The 20,431-nt window shown below is 35.0% G+C and overlaps 1 protein-coding gene across 3 annotated transcripts in view; it reads right to left on the bottom strand.

Annotated features, from left to right (window-relative positions):
* AP1G1 (adaptor related protein complex 1 subunit gamma 1) overlaps positions 1–20,431 on the bottom strand; it is a 97,833-nt gene that overhangs the window by 37,283 nt on the left and 40,119 nt on the right. For all 3 annotated transcript variants that reach the window (XM_061387805.1, XM_061387804.1, XM_061387806.1), the window contains exons 3-9: positions 11,908–12,032; positions 7,649–7,790; positions 5,949–6,045; positions 4,750–4,826; positions 1,552–1,647; positions 1,016–1,096; positions 719–817 (exon numbers count right to left, since the gene is read on the bottom strand). In XM_061387805.1, the coding sequence (XP_061243789.1) occupies positions 719–817; positions 1,016–1,096; positions 1,552–1,647; positions 4,750–4,826; positions 5,949–6,045; positions 7,649–7,790; positions 11,908–12,032 (717 nt within the window). The remainder of the gene's footprint in view (positions 1–718; positions 818–1,015; positions 1,097–1,551; positions 1,648–4,749; positions 4,827–5,948; positions 6,046–7,648; positions 7,791–11,907; positions 12,033–20,431) is intronic.

Here is a 20,431-nt window from a genome sequence, read left to right as displayed (position 1 = left end):
GGAGAAGACTCTTGAGAGTCCCTTTGACAGAAAGGAGATCAAACCAGTCATTCCTAAGGGAAATCAGTCCAGAATATTCATTGGAAGGACTGATGCTGAAGCTGAAACTCCAATACTTGGACCACCTCATGCGAAGAGCTGATTCATCTGAAAAGACTCTGATGCTGGGAAAGACTGAAGACAGGAGAAGGGGACGACAGAAGATAAGATGGTTGGATGGCATCGTTAACTCAATTCCAAACATGAGTTTGATGAGTTTCAGGAGTTGGTGATGGACAAGGAAGCCTGGCATGCTGCAGTCCACGGGGTTGCAAAGAGTCGGACACATCTGAGTGACTGAACTGAACTGATACCATTTTGTATGGAATTTTTTTTACTTTATGTGTTCATTTTTTTAAATAAAAATAAATATTTAAGAAAAATGGATTAACTCAAATATGCTGCCATCTTGTTTGAAGTGAATGAGGCCAACTCAAATCACGGCTCCAAACAAAAGCTTATTCTGAAATGGTTCCTTCATTCAACATTGTCTGTATTTGTAACATACATAAAACCTTCCAATTTCTATTATAATCAACATTAATCCTTCAGTGGATAGAATGATACTTCAGGTACCAAAACATCATACATTCTGCATCATTCTTTCCTAATGTTAATTTCCAAATTCCAAGTCAATTATTTTAAAATAAAATGTTTAGAGTAAAGATTAAAAACTTACTCGCAGTCCACTCTCTGACTTAATATCCATGATAGTCAAAACCGTTTCATAAAGAATAGCATTTCCTACATTTTTACTAGTCTCCGTATTAGTGGCAACCTGAAAAGACACAGAAGGTGTTATGTGACAAAACAATGTTTCCAAAAAACATCCAGAGGTAACAAGAGACATTTTATGATTGTTTTCAGCCACCAATGAGAAAACACAAACAAAAATTGCTTCATATAATCACAATCAATCTGCTCCCTGCTATACTAAAATGGGTGTTTACAAAAACACAAGTTTTGTTCTACTCACCTGTGCTAATATATCATTCATAGCTTCACTTGAGTCATCATCATTTCGTCCTAAAATTCTTAATAACCGCAAAATTCGTACCTAATGTGCAAAATATGACAAACATCAACAAATTATGTCTAGCACAAAGGACCTTTGCTTGATATGAAATTCAAATAACTTAAATGAAGTCTTAGATCCCAATAGAAATGGTCAAAATTCAAACAGAAGAATTTTAAACATGATCTTTAGAGCAGTTATGTATGGTTCTATGTCTTAATGAAGCTGTTAGACAATCTACACTTAACAGTCAAAGGATACCATTACCTGCAGAGCTATATAGCACACTGGAAAATCATGTTTCTATGTGGTACATGATTTGACTATTACAAATATAATTTTATTCTATTAATCTAATATAGAATTGTGTCACTATTCATTTATCAATGTAATTAGCTTAATCAATTAACTACCAAAACTACTCAACACAAACATAAGAGGAAGGAAAAATTCATTCCAAAATATATCATTTACCCTAAACTTTCTTTCAAGCTCACCTGCAAAAAGGGGTCACTGATCCCAGAAACATCATGTTCTGGTGAATATCCGGACATGATGAGGTTCTTTAGAATACGAACTAATTGGGGCACAAGCTGCAGGGAAGAGAGATGCATCAAAAAACAGTGAACATCAAAGAATTTCTCAGGAACAGGCAGAGGTTAACTTGGCTTAGAAAAAACAGATTCAAGAGTCTGAGTCCAAGCAAATTCTACTGATACAATATCCTAGTATACTGTTGATGTTTCACAGACGTAACTTAGAAGTATTCTGGCCCAGAACTCAAGAAGGAGTATGTATGTTATCTGAATTAAAACCAAAACAGACATTTTTACTTCAGAGTAATATATGCGAAGATACTACAAATAACAGTAGGTCAGAAAGCCTAGAGAACTGAGTAAAACAGATGCCTATGGGGACTTCTATGGGACTTGACACACGTAGGCTGCACAAACATATTCAGTTTTTAATCTATCTAACACATGTGGATATAAAATGCTACCACATCCAAAACTCTGGTAATTTTATGAAAATTAGTTTTAAAACAAACTATCTCAAATAAAGAAAACAAAACTCTCTCTTATTATATTGTCAGTTATATCCTTTCCCAATAAACAACAGGGAATACAAAAGTCTCCAACACCGACAAGACACATGAAAATTTGTCTCCTTCTCCTGAGGAAGAAAGCAAGGCCATGAATGCTGTTTTTGTCCTATTCTTAACTCATACAACACAATTTTTGATAAAATTCAATTTCAGCACCTAATCATACATTTGTTGCCTATCTTATCTTACTAATGAAATGATACATTCCTTATGGTCAGAATGCCCTTCTTTTTTAACTCTGTCCATTAGACTGACTGATGACACACAGTAGAGGCAATTTTATTGCCAAGCTGAACTTAAAAATGCTTTAAATACTATTATTTATTGCACTTCATTGAGAAATCATTTAAGATTAAAACCCCATTTCAAAATGTTTGCCACAATAAGGACCTTTCCAGTCTCCAACTACAAACTCAATTTAGCTATATAAACAACTCTAATCACCACCTAACATTAAGAACTGAATCCAAAGCAAGCTGAATCTTATCTGTCTTGGAGGCAATCACAACAGCCCCAACTTTGCTGCAACTCAATTATCTTTTTCTCATTGAATCTGGATTCCTTTCTAAGTGGATCAAGACTGAAACAAAAGCCAAGCTGGGCTCAAGGAATGCACTCAAAACACAATACTAAATCTACTGCTGAATATAAGACAACATAATCTGTGTGAATAGGTTTGGCCATAACACTTCAGAATTTAGCACTTCCTAAGTCACCTAACAAAAATCTAATTTGGACAACTCCAAGATTCAAACAAATCTAAGCTTACAATGGCCTGTAAATTCTAAACAGAATCCTCATTAAATCTCTCAACTCTGGACAGATTCAGTAAGAAGTCAGAATAATATAACTATATAAACTGCTTTAAAATGTAATAAAACTGGAACCATCTAGTTAGCAAGCTCTACACTAAAAAGTAGTTCGCCTTGCATACTTCTCAGTAGTCTACTTTTTTGTACTACACATATCCTTCATTATTTTTTTAAATCTGGTTTCTGTCTCGGAAAAATTCTTTTTCCTTCAGCTACGAAGCTCACACCACATAAGAGCACCCTGGGACAAAAAGCACAAATATCTCTAAGTGTTCAGCATACAAATTCTTGGAACCAAGCTTTATTTTTCAGACAAAAAAGCAAGTTACTAAAACTGATGACGAGACAAACAAAATGACAAAGGGAAAAGCTGCAGCCATGAAAATCAGTTGATGCCCACCCACTCTACCTCAAAAATCTTTTAACGCTCCAAAACTTTAAGGCAAGATCGAGTGCAGGTCAGGAAGAAATTAAAGCTCTAAGTCTGAATTGAAAGTTCAGAAGTAGTACTGAGCTTTTTAAAGTATGAGGTTACCCAGACACGGTTCTAAAGTGTATCTACTTCAAAAAGAAGCAGTGTTTGGTGTTTTGGTTCCAAATTGCTCTGGACTGCCATCACCAATGCCACTGGGAAACTGCTCAAAGTTTCTCAGGTGAAGATAAAGGAAAGGCAGAGGAGGAGGCTTAAAAATCAGGAAAGGCTGCAACTGAAATCCAAGGCTGACTGTGGAATCAGGAGTTTAAGTGACAAGACCAAATCTGAACTAAGGAGTTAGCTAAAAATGCTATGACAAATAAAACAGAATTAAGCACAGATTCAGCATTAGTATATTTTTTAAGCCACATTTGTGGATGGATACACAAAAGCTACTAAGGACCTAATGCCAGCATGCACGATCTAAATGAGGGTTAATTCTTACCTTTTCATTCTAACATACAGCAGGATTCCAAACAGACAACAGGAACAAAACATACAAAGCAAGCATTAGGGACAGATACGGGCCTCATACTATATTTATAATATTTTAATCAAGACATGATCATCTAAGGAGGAAAAAAAAGCTCCCCCCGCCACACCGCCCGAAGAGCTGCTATTAGAGCTTCATTAGATCTAAAGTACAAAGTAAACCCAATATATGGAGTGGTCATCATCCTATAAAAGGAACTGAATGCATGTAATTATCCAAAAAACAGTCTTTCTCTGAGTCCTGCTTACTAGTGCCTTCTGAACGTAAGTGGAAAAAACAAAAATCTCCATTCTAGAATGCTCTAAGAAAGGGAGGGAGGGACTTCAGAAAGCTACAGACATCTACCACTGGAGTCACCACAGCACAAAATGAACAGAGGGGGACTCTCTGTTAGGTAAAGGTAATATCAAATCTCAGTTTGCAGTTTTCACCTTAGAGGGTAAAAAAAAAAAAAAAGAAGAAATCACCTGCCTTAAAACACACGCACACACACACACACACACACAATTTCTGCTTGTAATTCAACCTCAGGTTACATTTCCTAATTTCAATGTGAAAACAGTAGATAAAGTACATGAGAGATCGGCGTGTCTGCCAAGGAGAAAAGACTTCTATTATGAAAAGGGAAACACTGTACTACTGCCAGTTCTGTGCCTAAAGCTGACTTCCTACCACACAGAAGGGTTGGTTAAGTCCTTTACTCAGTTCCATACCTTCCCTTCAAAAGAAAATTCCTAAGTGAGAAAATCATGTCCTTTAGGAAAACCATTTTCAATCAAGAGAGGCTTAGATATACAGAATAGCACCTACCTTTCTGAAATGTGCAAGCATGTCTGGGCTTCGCTCACACATTTCTGTGAGGAGGACTACAGAAGTGTGAAGGACACCTGAAAGAAAAGAGCCGGTGAAAACTAAAAATGAGGCTGTATTCTTCAGTTTCATAGCACAGGGCTTTCAGTTCTGAAGGTCAATTCCAAAAACGTAGCTGCTACTTTTGTTTTTTAATCTCCCAAGAATCTAAGCATTGAGCTGAATACAAAGAAGGTATTCATAGATACCTGCTGATTTAATACAGATGATCTGTCAAATCAGAATATTCTACAGTTACGTGGCCAGAATAACTGCTTACAAATGACATCCAATGCACAAGCCTCTCCATTTGAGAATATCCATAAAGACATGCTCAGTCAACATAAACTGGATATCACCTGCTCCAGATTTAGTAAGCTCTTAGCTGATTTTTAAAAGATATTTCAAGAAGAAAAATCTTACTAAGACTTTAAATTTCCAGACAAAATATAGTCATGAATGACAAAGTAAATTTGCTTGTTCAAGAGTGAGTGAAAAGAATCACATACTTTACACTAAATATGTGCCCTAGACATTCATTTATTCAACAAGTATATTCTGAATCTTCTAGGCAGAGGACTGCATTGATCAAATTAAATACATGTTACCACTTTTTTTCTTAGCATTTAGGACACAAGAATTTTCTTCACTCAGAATCTGTTTCATTAAATTCAAAACAAGAATAAAATATTCAGTAAAGAACAGCCACATACATTCCATCTAATTCCTCATAAGTTTTATATGTCTGAGTACCCATTACAAATTCCTGTTACAAGTAACCTACAAGGAGTTTCACAAATCTTACATTACAATGGCAAAGAGATAAAGAAATAGCCAAGAAGTCAAAAGATTTCACACATGAAAATCAAGGCTAGGATCATTTGCAATTACACTGAGTATTAGTTAATATAGTATTTTTGATATAATAAAAGGGGGCCAGAAATGAAAAACAAGCTTACTATAAAGGAATCAATCTCTAATTACAAAGCTAGTATTTGAGAGTAGAAGAGAGATTCAACCCATTGGCCCTTCCTGGAAAAGGTGTCCAAGCACAGCAGAAAGCTGAGTCCACTGTGTGAGACAGAGGCCAAGACTGCCTGAAGACTATTGTCTTTCTCCTTCTCCCTCAGTACTTCATGAGTGCATCCAAATCACATTACCATGGTTCTTTTCATTCAACAAATTTTTTGTTGCTGGTAAAAACATCTCCATAAGTTCAGGAACCTTCCTGATGACATGAACAGCACAAAGTGCTGCCTACAAAAAAAAAAAAAAAAAACCATAAAAAGGACAAAAGAAGATTTATTTCAATTAAAGTCAGGACAACCAATCTTACAAACAAAAGAACCTTGTCAACCAGTTCACCTACATGAAAAAAGAAAGGAGGTATAGATCTGATTATCAGATTTATTAGTTATTAATTGCTTAGGGCTGTCCAATTTATACTACTGCATTAATGAGAACTTCTAACTCACCTGTCTCTTTGGTCATATATTACCAAATAAGTGGACAGCAACTTTTTTCAACCAGACCATCTGTTAACACGAGCTTACCAATTGTGCTAAGTATAATTTATCTGCAGCTTTGCAAAGTTAAAAAATAAAGACTCTGTCAGTGATCATCATTCTTCTGAGTAAGAAAACCAAAAGGTTTTATAAAAACACTATGCAGGTGAAAGATACATATATTGCAGATGCTTTAAATCTGCTGCTACTTTTAATAATACCTATACTTTCTCCATTCAACCTCTACTGAAATCAAGAAAATCATTTGAAAGTTACTTAGTATCTTAGTTAAGTCTCTCTGTTAGCCAGTCTCTACTAAAGAAAAGATGGCCCTAGCTTGTTGACAGGAAAGAAAGGGACATTCAAAGACTGATTTCAGTTACTCTCCCCCTATCCCCGCAAAGGAACCATAACTATTATTTGTTGGAACTGAATATCATAATTTAGGTACTTAATAAGAAAAGATTTCAACTAATTCTTCCCATGCTACAGTTGAGGAAAACAATTTTTTCCTAATCTGCAGGGATATTTTATTTAATATTTATGTAATCTTTCTGAACAAGAGCAGCCCACACATTCTTTAAGAGAAAGGACTGGCTTTGGCCTTTAGCCATCATTAGCAGCACATGATCCTGGAAAACAGCTTGGCCCTTTTAAACAGCTTTGTCTCACACCATTAAATGCAAAAGGCACAGTCAATGACAATCAGATGATTTTATGTCACTTCTAAAGTCCTAAATTTTATACCGCTTATTTATGAAGGCTTTAAGATCAAGCACAATAAAATAACAACAAAATATTTATACTAACAAATAAAAGCATATAAGAGAATACGATCACTGTCTTCCATTACTATTTCACTTAGATATACCAATTTTAGGAAGGAGGTTCTAAATCATTCCCTAATAATTATCTAGGTCCCAAGGAACTGCACTTCCAAGATTCAAAGGCCCTAATACAAAGGCACGGGCACTAAAATAAATTTGTAGCAATCTGTTCATTATCACTTTGTTTAACACTGCTTAGAGTCAGGTAATTTAGGAAGTAATTAGGTATGCCATCTATTTGTTTGTTGATAAACAATTTTCTTGAAAAGTGAGGAATTAAGAGAATTAAAGTGTTCACAATCACTTACCAACTGGAGAGTTAAATAGCAATAAAAAAATCACCTCCAAAATTAGTATAAAAAATAGATTTTGACTTATGAACAACTGATTCATATACAGTCATTTAAAACACATTTAATGCACAGAGAAAGTTATATTATCACTTGCGCTTTCAAGAATGAATAATGTGCCTTCTCTCCATAATACTCCCTATTCCAAACACAGACATTCCGTTTCATGGAAAGTTACCTTTTTTCTTAAGTAAGAGTTGGAGGTTTTCAAGAGTTTCTCTACCTCTCCTGCAAGATCTCTGCACATCTCTGAGGACCCCATGCAGCCGAGGGTACAAAGTGCTAGCCCTTGTACATACTGTGTGCTATGATTGAGATCACTGCAAAAGAAAGAAGGCGGCAGAAATGAATATGCCCTGCCCGGTGCTCCCAATGAAGAAGCTTCACAATTTAACAAGAAAGCTCTGAATGATTCATGATTCCTCTCATAAGGAAAATATTAGGATAATTTTTGCAAAAAAAAAATGTTTATTCTAACCTTATTATTAATACAAATTACAACACAGTAAACTGACAGTTTGTTCTACATGCTTACAACCCAGCGTTTCCAAACACCACTAGTAACAGAATCTATACAACATACTACCTATGGGATGCCAAAAGAACTTTCTTTACTAGCAATGACAGAATATGAAGCACAACTCTATCTTTAAAGATCTTAATATGCTCTATTAACTACAAAAAAGTAAGATATTAACCAAAATGTTAAAAAAAAAATTTAGAAAACACAATCCTGCTAGAGCATTTAAGATGACAAACATCACAACAGAAACACTCTAAAATCTTTGAGCACAGTATTAACCTTGATATTAATTTTTACATTTATTCAAAAGAAGAAAAACAGTAACTAAAAAAACAGCTAATTAAATCATCTTAAACTAAGGTAGATGTTACAGTGAGGCTCAATATCTAGTAGATGGCTGGATGGCATCACTGACTCAATGGACATGAGTCTGAGTGAACTCCGGGAGTTGGTGATGGACAGGGAGGCCTGGCATGCTGCGATTCATGGGGTCGCAGAGAGTTGGACACGACTGAGAAACTGAACTGAACTGAACAGATACAAAAAATTCTAACAGGCACTGATTACTGCACAAAACTATTTCTAAACCAGCCAGGAAGTATTTTCAGAAAAGTTGAAGCATTAAAAGTTTGAATAGTAAATGCATTTATATATTATAATCAACTCTTACTATGCAGAAGCTGAATTCCTATGTTGAGTTATGCTACTTCTACCAGCCTTAAGAGTATTTTAAAATCCTTTAGTTCAGTGGTTCTCAAACGGTGATTAGAGAATCTCTGGAAGTTCCTAGGACTATTTCAGGGGGTCCATGAGATATAAATACTTTCACAATACTAACTCATTATTTGTCAGCTTTATTGCACTATCAGTGCAAATGGGAAGAACTAAGGCACATTAGCACGTATCAGGAAAGAGGCACCAAACTGTATTACCAGTCACTGAATTCACTGCCATATACTTAACGGTCAAAGAAGGAAGGGAGGGAGGCAGTTTCACTTAATACTCCCCTTTTTGTTGTTGTCTGCTGTTCAGTCACTCACGACAAAGCAGTAAAAATGACTAGCTTAATTATACCTTGACTTTTTTTCTTTTTTAAGCCATGCCATGCAACTTGTAGGATCTCAGTTCCCTGATCAGGGATTGAATCTGGGTCACTTCAGTGAAAGCCCAGAATCCTAAGCACTAGGCCACCAAGGAACTCCCTCATACCTTGACTCTTGAGTGCACATTTTTTAATATTCTGTGTGACAAAATGGAAAGTATGCATGAAATACTTCTGATGCATAATGAAATAAGGGACAATCTCAGCAAAAAGCACTTGTGTATCTGTTTCATTTGCAAGCTAAACTACGAACCAGCTGTTTTTAAAATGAACATCATTTTTACCTGAAAAATAACAATTATAATTACTAAGATGTGGTTATTTTCTTAAACATTCTTAAACATTTTCTGGAAGAAAAGCCAAGTAAGCCTATCACTTCAAGGGCAACAAGTGACAATATTTGTTGCCAATGACAAACCTAAGCTTTGAAAGTGAAAACTAGAATTTTGGAATATTTGTATTGCCATCATGAACCTGACAGTCTATTAATACTTTAAAGCTCCTTGAACTAATTTTCTCCAAATGCTTTAAGCATGATGTTTAAAAACTAAACAAAAGAGTCAAACTGTATGGATGGGTTTTAATATAACAAAAAAAACCCAAACTTCACTGATACAATTTCAGATTCTACACTAACCTAATGAAACTACCACTTGTGGAGTTTGGTATGGGATCATGGAAGATTATCCACAGTTATCTGAAAGGTTATTAAAGCCCTCTTCCTTTTTCAAACATTATCTGTGAAAGGCTAGATCTTCATATATTTCAACTAAAACATAAGACAAGCATCTAACCTATTCTATTAGGTTAGACATTAAAGATATTTACAAAAGTGTAAAATAATGCCATTCTTCTCTCTGAATTGTTTTTGTTCTGGAAAATAGCTTATATTTCATAACAAAATGTATTGCTGTCAACACTGTAAAGGTTTCATTAATGATAATTTTTAATGAACCAATGAATAAATCCCTGAAGAACAAAGAAAGGAAAAGAAACAAAAGGAAAGTGTCAGTCAGGTTTGCTACTTTCTACTAATTTCAATATTTAAGATAAAAATTACTAATAAACTTTAACTTAATTATGGTACTGGTTCCCAAAAAATATTTCGTTAACTCTTCATTCATTTTTCGATGATTAAGAATATCTGTATAAGGCAAGCTCTTAAAATTTAAGTCCAAGATCATTAATGTCTTAAAAGTTTTTCTGGACCAATGAACAATGAGGTAAACATGCCACCATTAAACAGAAAAACTGCTAGTACACTATGATGCCCTATAATACAAACAAAAAGCAAGAAACCTCACAAATAAACAAAAAACCCATTCATTAAAAGATTTTAAAAAACTGAATGATCCAAAGTCCTTTGACTGAACTTAAACTGAAGTATTGGATCAATTCCCAACTATCAGTAGCTCTCTCCTAAATTCACTTGGGGCTTGGCTGGGTCTCATTATACACACAGATTCCTTCACTGCCTATATGCCTCATTCTTCAATTTTAATCAAGCTACAAACCTATTCTTAAGTTGGCTCAAAACTTGATGCTAGGCAGAACTGTCAAATTATCAGCATGTGACTAAAGGCTTGGGTAATAAGGGCAGCAGAGCATGTAAGAACAAAAATTAAAGAAACTTTCAGAGCCTTGTCCAAAATAAGAGTATAAAGTCATGTTAAACACCTAGAATGTAACCTCCATGACACCAAAGATTTCTGCTCACTTTTTTCATTCTCCATCCTCAGCACTTACAATAGCTCCTGGCATACAACAGGTATGCAATCAATGTTTGTTGAATAAATTAAAGCAACTTAGTATTTTCATTACTAATATTTATTTCAAGGCCAAAAAGAACAAAATTTTCCCAAATAAAGCTGCAGAGGCAGTGTATTTAAATGAGATACTATATTTTTACAAGCAAATCTTAACTCTCATTTAAAATTTTTTCATTATCAGGAAATTTTAAATTACAACATTTACCACAGCAAAATATATGAGTTCAACGTCTACAAACTGATCGCCTATAAACCCCTGCTTCTTTCTGTCAATTACACAAATACTGTAAATTAAAAATTAAATCTAAAAAAGAAGATAAACTGGTAGACATACCAAAACCAAAAAAACCCAAAAAGAACCTTAAATCAATAAGGCCATCAGAACTTTCATAGCTTTTTAACAGAAATTTATTATAAGAGGGATACTGAGAAGAACTGTTAACTCCCTACTCGCAGGTCTTCTACTTTTTCTAGAATGGCAAGCATTCCTCAGCTTCTAAGGTAAACACATAACTGGACTAGTAAATCAGTAAAGCACCTGTTAGAGAAAAAAGGACTTATGCACAAAAGCTCACAGGCTAAATACAACTGTCAGCAACTGAAATCTGGGATGAGACTGCTGACAAGCAAGACCTCTCTTTTTACCTTTAAATGGTATTCATTTAGAATATACTGGTAATTACTTAATAAATACAGTGCCTCATAATTCATGGTATTCAAAAAATTCTATGATAAGAAAGCTAAGATTTACCAATGCTTTTTCTATTCTATCAAAGTCCAAATGCTTATTCATTGCTAAATAGTTGCTATGACTCAAGATGTACAACAATACTTTCATTTAAATTATCCCCTACAGATTTACTTTTTTTCTACAGAAGTTTTAATCCTTTCCTTATCCTCTTTATATATAAGCTCCAGAACCAAAAGCAACTCAATTATATTCTAGACAGCAAATATAAAATCAATAAACAGAAGCCTTGATGTCATATTATTAAAAAGACCTAAAAAAACAAAGCAGTTATAAGAAAGAAATTAAGACTTACTTCTTGATACAGTTGGTCATGAGAAGATGGACATCTTGTCTTTCATCTAACAACAGCATTGCCCCTAAATAGCCAATGCGTTTGTCTGTGAATTTTTGAGAGGCGATAAGCTTGAGGCACTCCAACTACAAATTACAAAAAAAAAAAAAAAAAAGAAATTTCAATCAGGAAAACAATGTTTTTAACCCAGAGTCAATGGATAACTAAAGTACATAGGTATAACCTATATCATCAAACCACAAAAATAAAAGGCAAAGACTTAAGATCTTTCAAAATCTTAAAGATAATAATCAAGCTCTGGAATAGAGTATCTAGTTAAGGCCCTATCGTACTTGCCATCCAAATAATCTGCGAAGTTTATGTTAGATCTAAATATTCGTACAGACTACGGGAGTGTTATCATAAGGGTTTAATAAACCTTATTCTTAATTTAATTCCTAGGGTACATTAAATGAGCACCTAACACATGTGTGTATTTAATGTCTGGTTCCTATTCTGAAATATCAAAAGCTCAGTAACTGAAATGTACCCAAGTGTCAAACAGTCCTAAACATCATGGAAGGTACAATTAAAAAAGGAGGACAATTAACTAACTTTAACATTATGTGGAAAAGTGCTACATTTGAGGCTTGAACTATGAAGAGGAGAGGTTTTAGGAATCAAACAGAAGTAAACAACAACAAAAAGCCACAGGAAAACTCAGTAATAGAATTAACCTAAAATATTTTATACAATTTCCTCGTACATAATTCTTTATACAACCCTCAGAGCTTAAGAATCCATGAAGTTATTTACAATAGCCAAGATACAGAACAACCCACGTGCCCATTAACAGATGATTGGTTTAAGGTTTGGGGGGGGGTATGCACGCATGTGTGCGAATATGCACGCACGTGTGTATAATAGAGTATTAAAGAACCAAGTATTACCATTAGCAGCCACATGGATGGACCTAGAGAGCATCATATTAAGTGAAGTGAAAGGCAAATGGTACATGGTATCACATGTGGAATCTAAGAAGTAAAACAAATCAATCTACTTACAAAATAGAAAACAGATCAAGGTAGAAAACTTATGGTTGCCAGAGGGGAAGAGAGAGAGAGGGGTAAATTAGGAGCAATTAACAGATACAAACTGCTATACATAAAACAGATAAGCAACAATCATTACTGTATAGTAGAGGGAACTATATTCAGTATCTTAACATAATGAAAACTAATCTGAAATATATACTCTCACACACACATACGTATAACTCAGTCACTTCACTGTACACTGGAAATACAGACAATACTATAAATCAAAAATCCTTCAATTAAAAAAAAAAGTCCTTGTAATTAGTCTGTCTCTCTACTTAGACTTTCTTGAACTTCATAATCACTGATATATACTTTATGATTTCATCTTGACTAACAAGGAAGAAGCCAAACATTCCCTCTAGGGCAGTGGTTTTCAAAGGGTATACACAAGTTAAAACTCTTTAAGAGGAGTTTTTCAAACTATGCTCCCATTTAGACTCACAGCATTCCAAGGAAAGGGGCTCAGATGCAGACTGGTGTATACAGCAATGTGAGATCTCATGAGACTACTTCCCACAAGAATCTGCCTGTAAGTATGAAAGTCAAATTGAGGAAAGTAAAAGAGTTTACAAATAAATCCCTCTTGAGCTATTTAAAAACTGCTCTCTCAATGTTCCTACATTAAAAACACCAAGAGGTTGTGGGATGACTATAGCATCATGAGCATGTCAAAGAAGCCTCTAAGAGAGAATAACCAGGATCCCAAGGAAAACTGAAATGCCTCTGAGATCAACAAAGATTATCTAACAACCCTTTCTATCTACACAATTTAAATTTCAAAGAACAATTTCTGAAGTAGAGGATTACAGTCATTCTTAAATGTCAGCAGAAAAGTAACTGCTGAGGTGAATGAGAAAATCACAAGTTAAAATGTTATTAGAAAAATCTTTCTCTTTTTCAAACTGAAGGCTTTTAAATCTTCTCACTTAATCATTCCATAAATAATATTTTAACAGTGAAAGAAAATGTTCTAAGAATCAAGATATCACCGAAATGTTTATCATCTCTACTGAATCATGCTTTTGACAAACATCAAGCATTAAACAAATAAACCACCCAAATTTTTTTATTAAGATGAACTAATAAGAAGGACATTTTTAGGCATTAATATTACTTCATATTTTTAAAGGCCAAGTTTAAGAGTGTGTGTGCGTGGGTGTGTCTGTGTGCACGCCGCACATCGCGTGCTCAGTTGCGTCTGACTCCATGCAACCCTATGGACTATAGCCCACCAGGCTTCTTTGTCCAAAGAATTTTCCAGGCAACGATACAGGAGTAGGTTGCCATTTCATCCTGCAGGGGAACTTCCCGCAACAGGAATCAAACCCATATCTCCTGTGGCTCCTGCATTGGGCAGGTGGATTCTTTACCACTGAGCCACCTGGGAAGCCAGGTTTTAAGACAGACCAAAATTCATCAACGACTAGTGAGTACAATTTGCTGTTTTTTTTGTGACAGCTGTTAGAACTACTAACTAAATACCAAAAGAAAAAGTAAAATTAAAGAGACAAATACTAAATTCTTTCTTTTAAATATTCTCCATTGGTACAGTGACTCTGCTTCAAGAATGAGCTGCTTCTTTTTTTTTTTTTGAAGGTGACAAATTTGAGGGGAAAATATAAGATTATATACTGGAAATGGTCTCTGAAATACATCTTCAGGTGAAGGACTGACTCTGATCACACTTCACACTTACGTGGCAGTGGCCAGCAACTGAACTCATAATGTACCACGTGTCATTATTAAGACTGTTACAAAGTTTTCAAATATTGAAAAAGAAAATGACTGAAGCAGAACACAATGGGATGTGGGTAGTGAGGAGAGGGCATTCATTTTTGAGCAGCCCTCACTAAAAACACAACTCAACACATAAGTTACAGAAGAAAAGTAGTGACCAATTAAATGTATCCATTTCTTAGACAACAACCTCAACTTCATCCCAGTACTTCTAACTCCTCATTTATAGCTACCTAAACTTCCACCTGAAACATAGCTAACCCACATATCTACCTTTAAATCCACCATAAACAGTCCACCACCAAGATAAAAGGAAGCTTTTGCTTTTATCTCAAACTCTGTGAACAAAGTAAAAGCAAATGACAAACTTAGAAAAACTACTTGCAACCAGACATGAAATCCTGTACAACAGGATTCTATACTTATTTTAAAAAGACTGACAAAGAATATGAAGAGACAGTTCAAACTAAAAAAAATAACTCAAGTACAAAAGGAAGTTCAATCTCCTCACAAAACAAATGCAAAACCAACTAGGAAAATTTACTGGAAAAAAAAAAAAATGGACCTGTACACCTGAAAAGGGTGAGTTATATGATATGCAAAATATGATTCAGTGAAGTTATTAGAAAAGAAAAAGAAATGCAAATCAAAACCAGACTGATATCACATTTTAACCTATTAAAAAAGATTTTTAAAAAAGTGTTATTTTAACAGTGCAAGGACATTAGTAATGAGAGTATAAACTGGCACGAGACGTAGTGAGAAAGATTGTATCTATCTACATTACAAACACACATATCCTTCTGACTCAACAAATCCACTTTTAGGAACTGACAAAGTATTTACATTCACACGTGAGCAAGATAATGGATATTATTCCTCTGTACTATTATTACTTCAAACAGTAAGATTGCAAATAAGTGTCCATTAATAAGACATCAGTTTAATAAATTATGATTCATACATAAATGGAATACCATGCTGGATTTACTACCATGAACATGTCAGCAAAGCTGGAAAAAAATATGTACAAGGAAGCTCGTTATATACTGGTATGGACTAATCTTCACAATGGATTAGTAGGTGAACGGTGCAAACAGTATGTTACAATATAATTTTGGAAGAGGTAAGAATATACCAAATGATGCTAAAGCTGAAACTCCAGTACTTTGGCCACCTCGTGTGAAGAGTTGACTCACTGGAAGAGACTCTGATGCTGGGAAGGATTGGGGGCAGGAGGAGAAGGAGACGACAGAGGATGAGATGGCTGGATGGCATCACCGACTCTATGGACATGAGTCTGGGTGAACTCCAGGGGTTGGTGATGGACAGGAAGGCCTGGCATGCTGCGATTCATGGAGTCACAAAGAGTCAGACACGACTGAGCGACTGAACTAAACTGAACTGAAGAAAATATATGTCCATTGCCTGGAGATGTATAAAGTATCTCTGGAAATATAGTCAAGAAATGAATACCACAAGTCACCTGTAAGGAGGGAAACTAAGTGACTGGAAGAGGATGGAAAGCACAGTTTTCATCATATATCCTTTTGTATCTTTTAAATTTTGCATCAGTGAACTGTCATTGTTTATTACAAAGATGAATAATATTGGGCTGGGAGAAAAAAACTGCAGGACAAAGAGAACTTATGGTTAGAAAAGTTAATACAATAACATTATAATTAAACAGGGGGAAAAAAAAAGATGAAATAATTTGTTCTCCCTCCAAAGTTAAACAACATATGTTTCAAAAAAGCATTTAAGTCTTGGAATCACTTTATGAAAAAGTCTTCAAAATGTTAAGACCACAACCCTATGCAAATATAACTCAGTAAATGGAAGCAATCAGCCTTTTAAAGATAACTTAAAATCATGAGCAATTACTGTGCTATTCTATCTATAATATCTGTGATGCTATTGTCGGAGCCTGTTAAGTACACTCCTTTCTTATCTCTATACTCCACGAAGGCTATGCTTTTTCTGCTGAGTTATTTTGTATTCCTCACCTACTATCAATGTCTCCGTTAACAACACCCTCAATATACCTGCTTATCCACAGCAACCTTCTCCCTGTCTCCCCAACTATCATGCCAAAGGGCTGACTGTGACAACTCTTCGCTACTCACTGATTTTTTTTATATTTACTTTCCAAGTGTTCTGAGTCATTGGTGGTTTTGCTTTAATTTGGTAAGTTCCCGCTGTGCCCAAACCAATGTACCAGTCATTCTCACTGATACTGTTAGAAGGACACACAAAAGAAAACCAGCATTTGAATATTTATCAGAAAATATGATATATATACCATGACAGTCATGCACAAGCTACTGTGAAAACAGGGTAGGAAGGACACCAAGTTCAGGTTAGTAATTGAAAGAAAACATTTGAGAAAAGTTTCTCTCTGTACATAACACAGAGTGGAAGAGAAAGAAATCAGAGTTAGGAGCTGAGTCTAAGACTGGTTCTAGCTAAGAGACCTAAGCCAGTTGTTTCACCATCTGGGCCTAGTTCCTCATCACTAAGGTAACAGCCACATCAAGGAAGACAGCACCCAAACAGTTGTCCTACATGCCATGTCTTCAAGGCAAATAGCTACTAATTATCTCCAGCTGATCCTTGAATTTTTCTCAGAATATTTTCTCAGCAGAAGCATTCCAAAACTCCAGACAGTCATTAGCAACAAGCCTTAAGGGAATGAAATCATTGTCCCCCTTTACAACAAATACAGTAAATTTGGAGGGAGTAGATTAGATGGAAAACCTAACAACTTAATTTTCTACATACTTTTTCTAGATGCAATCCTCCAATTTTCTTTGAATTGCAAAACAATTTTTAAAAGGATAATTTTACCAAGTTTCTGGCTTTGTCACATTTTTCTGAACCAAGCAGAAATACTGCCTTTTATCAACATTTAACCTGGTTGCCCTTTTAAAAAAAGCTGCACTCATTTTGTCAGCTTTTAGAATAATTTCCCAAAAGGTCAAATGCACATGACACTTGCTTTTAACACCGAGCTTTATGATGTTTACACTCATCTCGATGAAAAGATGCAATTAAAATATTGGTATGGGGAGGGAAGTGGGAGGGGGGTTCAGAATGGGGAACACGTGTACACCCGTGGTGGATTCATGTTGATGTATGGCAAAACCAATACAATATTGTAAAGTAATTAGCCTCCAATTAAAATACATAAATTCAAATTAAAAATAAATAAATAAATAAAACTAGGGGAAAAAAAGAAAGCTGTGGTACATATACACAATGGAGTATTACTCAGCCATTAAAAAGAATACATTTGAATCAGTTCTAATGAGGTGGATGAAACTGGAGCCTATTATACAGAGTGAAGTAAGCCAGAAAGAAAAACACCAATACAGTATACTAACGCATATATATGGAATTTAGAAAGATGTATAGAACAGTCTTTTAGACTCTGTGGGAGAGGGAGAGGTGGGGATGATTTGGGAGAATGGCATTGAAACATGTATAATACCATATATGAAACAAATCACCAGTCCAAGTTCGATGCATGATACTGGATGCTTGGGGCTGGTGCACTGGGACAACCCAGAGGGATGGTATGGGGACGGAGGAGGGAGGAGGGTTCAGGATGGGGAACACATGTACACCTGTGGCGGATTCATGTTGATGTATGGCAAAACCAATACAATACTGTAAAGTAATTAACCTCCAATTAAATAAATTTATATTAAATAAATAAAAATTAAAAAAACATTGTAAATATTAATGGATCTGCAACTGATTGGTTAGGTCTTTTTTAAAAGTTACTTTTATTTCATTTTAATATTCAGAAATAACTTTCTAGTGTACAAACACACACACGTTTGAAGAACAAGGTTATAATTGCTTTACCACTATACAGACTGGCAACATAAAATCTATATGAACCAGAGCCTGTTTTTTCATTCTTCTGGTTGAGAGGAAAATACATATTAACATTCCTGTTGTATCCCATTTTTTTTTCTCTTGAGAAAATTTATTATGAAATATTTCACTCAAAAATTTGACCCACCAACAAGCTTCAACAAATCTTAACATTTTATCCCATTTATTTTTAAAAATTTAGTATGATGAATTCAATTAAATCCCTCTGAATAGTCTGCCTCAGTCTAAGTTCCCTCTCTTCATCCCAGGAGTAACCAAAACTCAAAATTGCTGTTGATCACTGTCATGTCATATGTCCTTAGCTATACGTGAAAAAGACAATTGTTTTTGAATGCTTTAAACTTTCCACAAAGTATCATATTGTATTCCTGCCCTTTTCACCCAACATCTTCTGAACATTACCTACATCCAGACAAGAAGCTCCAGTTCAGGCATGTTCATTGCTATAGAGTATTTCACCTAAATATACAACTTATCTATTCTCTTTGTGGACATACAGATTGTTCCCAATACTTTCCTGTTAGAAACTACAGCAATGAACACTTATAAATGTCTCTCTTTAAATGGACAAGGAGGCTTGATCAGATTCACATTTATCAGTTTTGTTTTGATTTAGCAAATATAATTCACAGGTGGTGATATGAACTTTTAACAGGAGGCTTTAATTATTGCTGGTGGTTTTATCTCTTTTGTGACATCAGCAGCACTGATGATCATCAGGGGTTGAAAATGGTAATATCCTAATTCTTCTTCCATCCCTTCTTCATTTATTAGCTGGGCTATTCCTCTAAGGAGCAACTTTCTCTACATATACCATTGGATTACCAATAGTTCCTTCGGAAAGAACTTAGCAATAATTATTTTACAAGGAACAACTGGATAGAAAAGACAGGATAAATGTTTCTTTCTTTTTCTTTACCAGTTTTCAAAATAATAAGTCATTTCCCTCGTATTTTCCAAAAACGGCCAATAATGCTTTCAAATTTTTTTAATTATTATGAACTATTGATACAAACTTATTTGGTATGTTTCAACTACAATTATTACTTTTTTTTTTGGCTGCACCACATGGCATGTGGGATCTTAGTTCCCCAACCAGGGATCAAACCTACCTCCCCTGCAGTGGACACAGAGAGTCTTAACTGCTGGACCGCTAGGGAAGTCCCCAGTTATTGCTCTTTTATTAAAGCTCAAACTTTCTCATTTTGAGGCAAGACAGCCTTCTCTCACGGCTACCAAATCCTTTCAAAACGACCTCTGTAGTTTCTCTTTAAAAAATGCCGCCTAGATAGACTCGGAAAACATATTTTATTTAAATATGTCATAGAAATGAATCTAGACATATATATAAAGTTCCTGTACAAAATGAAATATCACCAAAGTCTACCCTATGATTTTAAATTCAGAGTTTGTCTTTAAAGAACAGCCTTAGGAGTATATAAATCTATTGTTCTCATGATGTTAACAGCAGCACTCTCTGAGTGGAAGGATTAGGAGTCTTTCCTCCACTTGACTATCTAACTTAATGTGTCTACTTAAAATCAACCAACAAGAATACATGAATAGCTATCTGTTTTATACTAATTATGTCACATGCTACGTGGATAACCACCTAGATCCATTTCTGATATGGCAAAAGCATATAATGTTTATTTATAGGAGACAGCTGTTGCTTTTGATTGCCTCGTATCTGGTCCTTTCCTCGGATATTAATAACTCCATTTTCCTTTGGGGAATTAACACTCTCCCACTCTTAATCATGAATTTCTTGAGAGGCTGATCTCATTTCCTGCCCCAAAATGAGC

The sequence above is a fragment of the Bos javanicus genome, chromosome 18 (assembly GCF_032452875.1).
Source record: "Bos javanicus breed banteng chromosome 18, ARS-OSU_banteng_1.0, whole genome shotgun sequence".
NCBI classification, from domain to species: Eukaryota; Metazoa; Chordata; class Mammalia; order Artiodactyla; family Bovidae; genus Bos; species Bos javanicus.
This window is presented reverse-complemented; position numbering and strand designations above follow the sequence as displayed.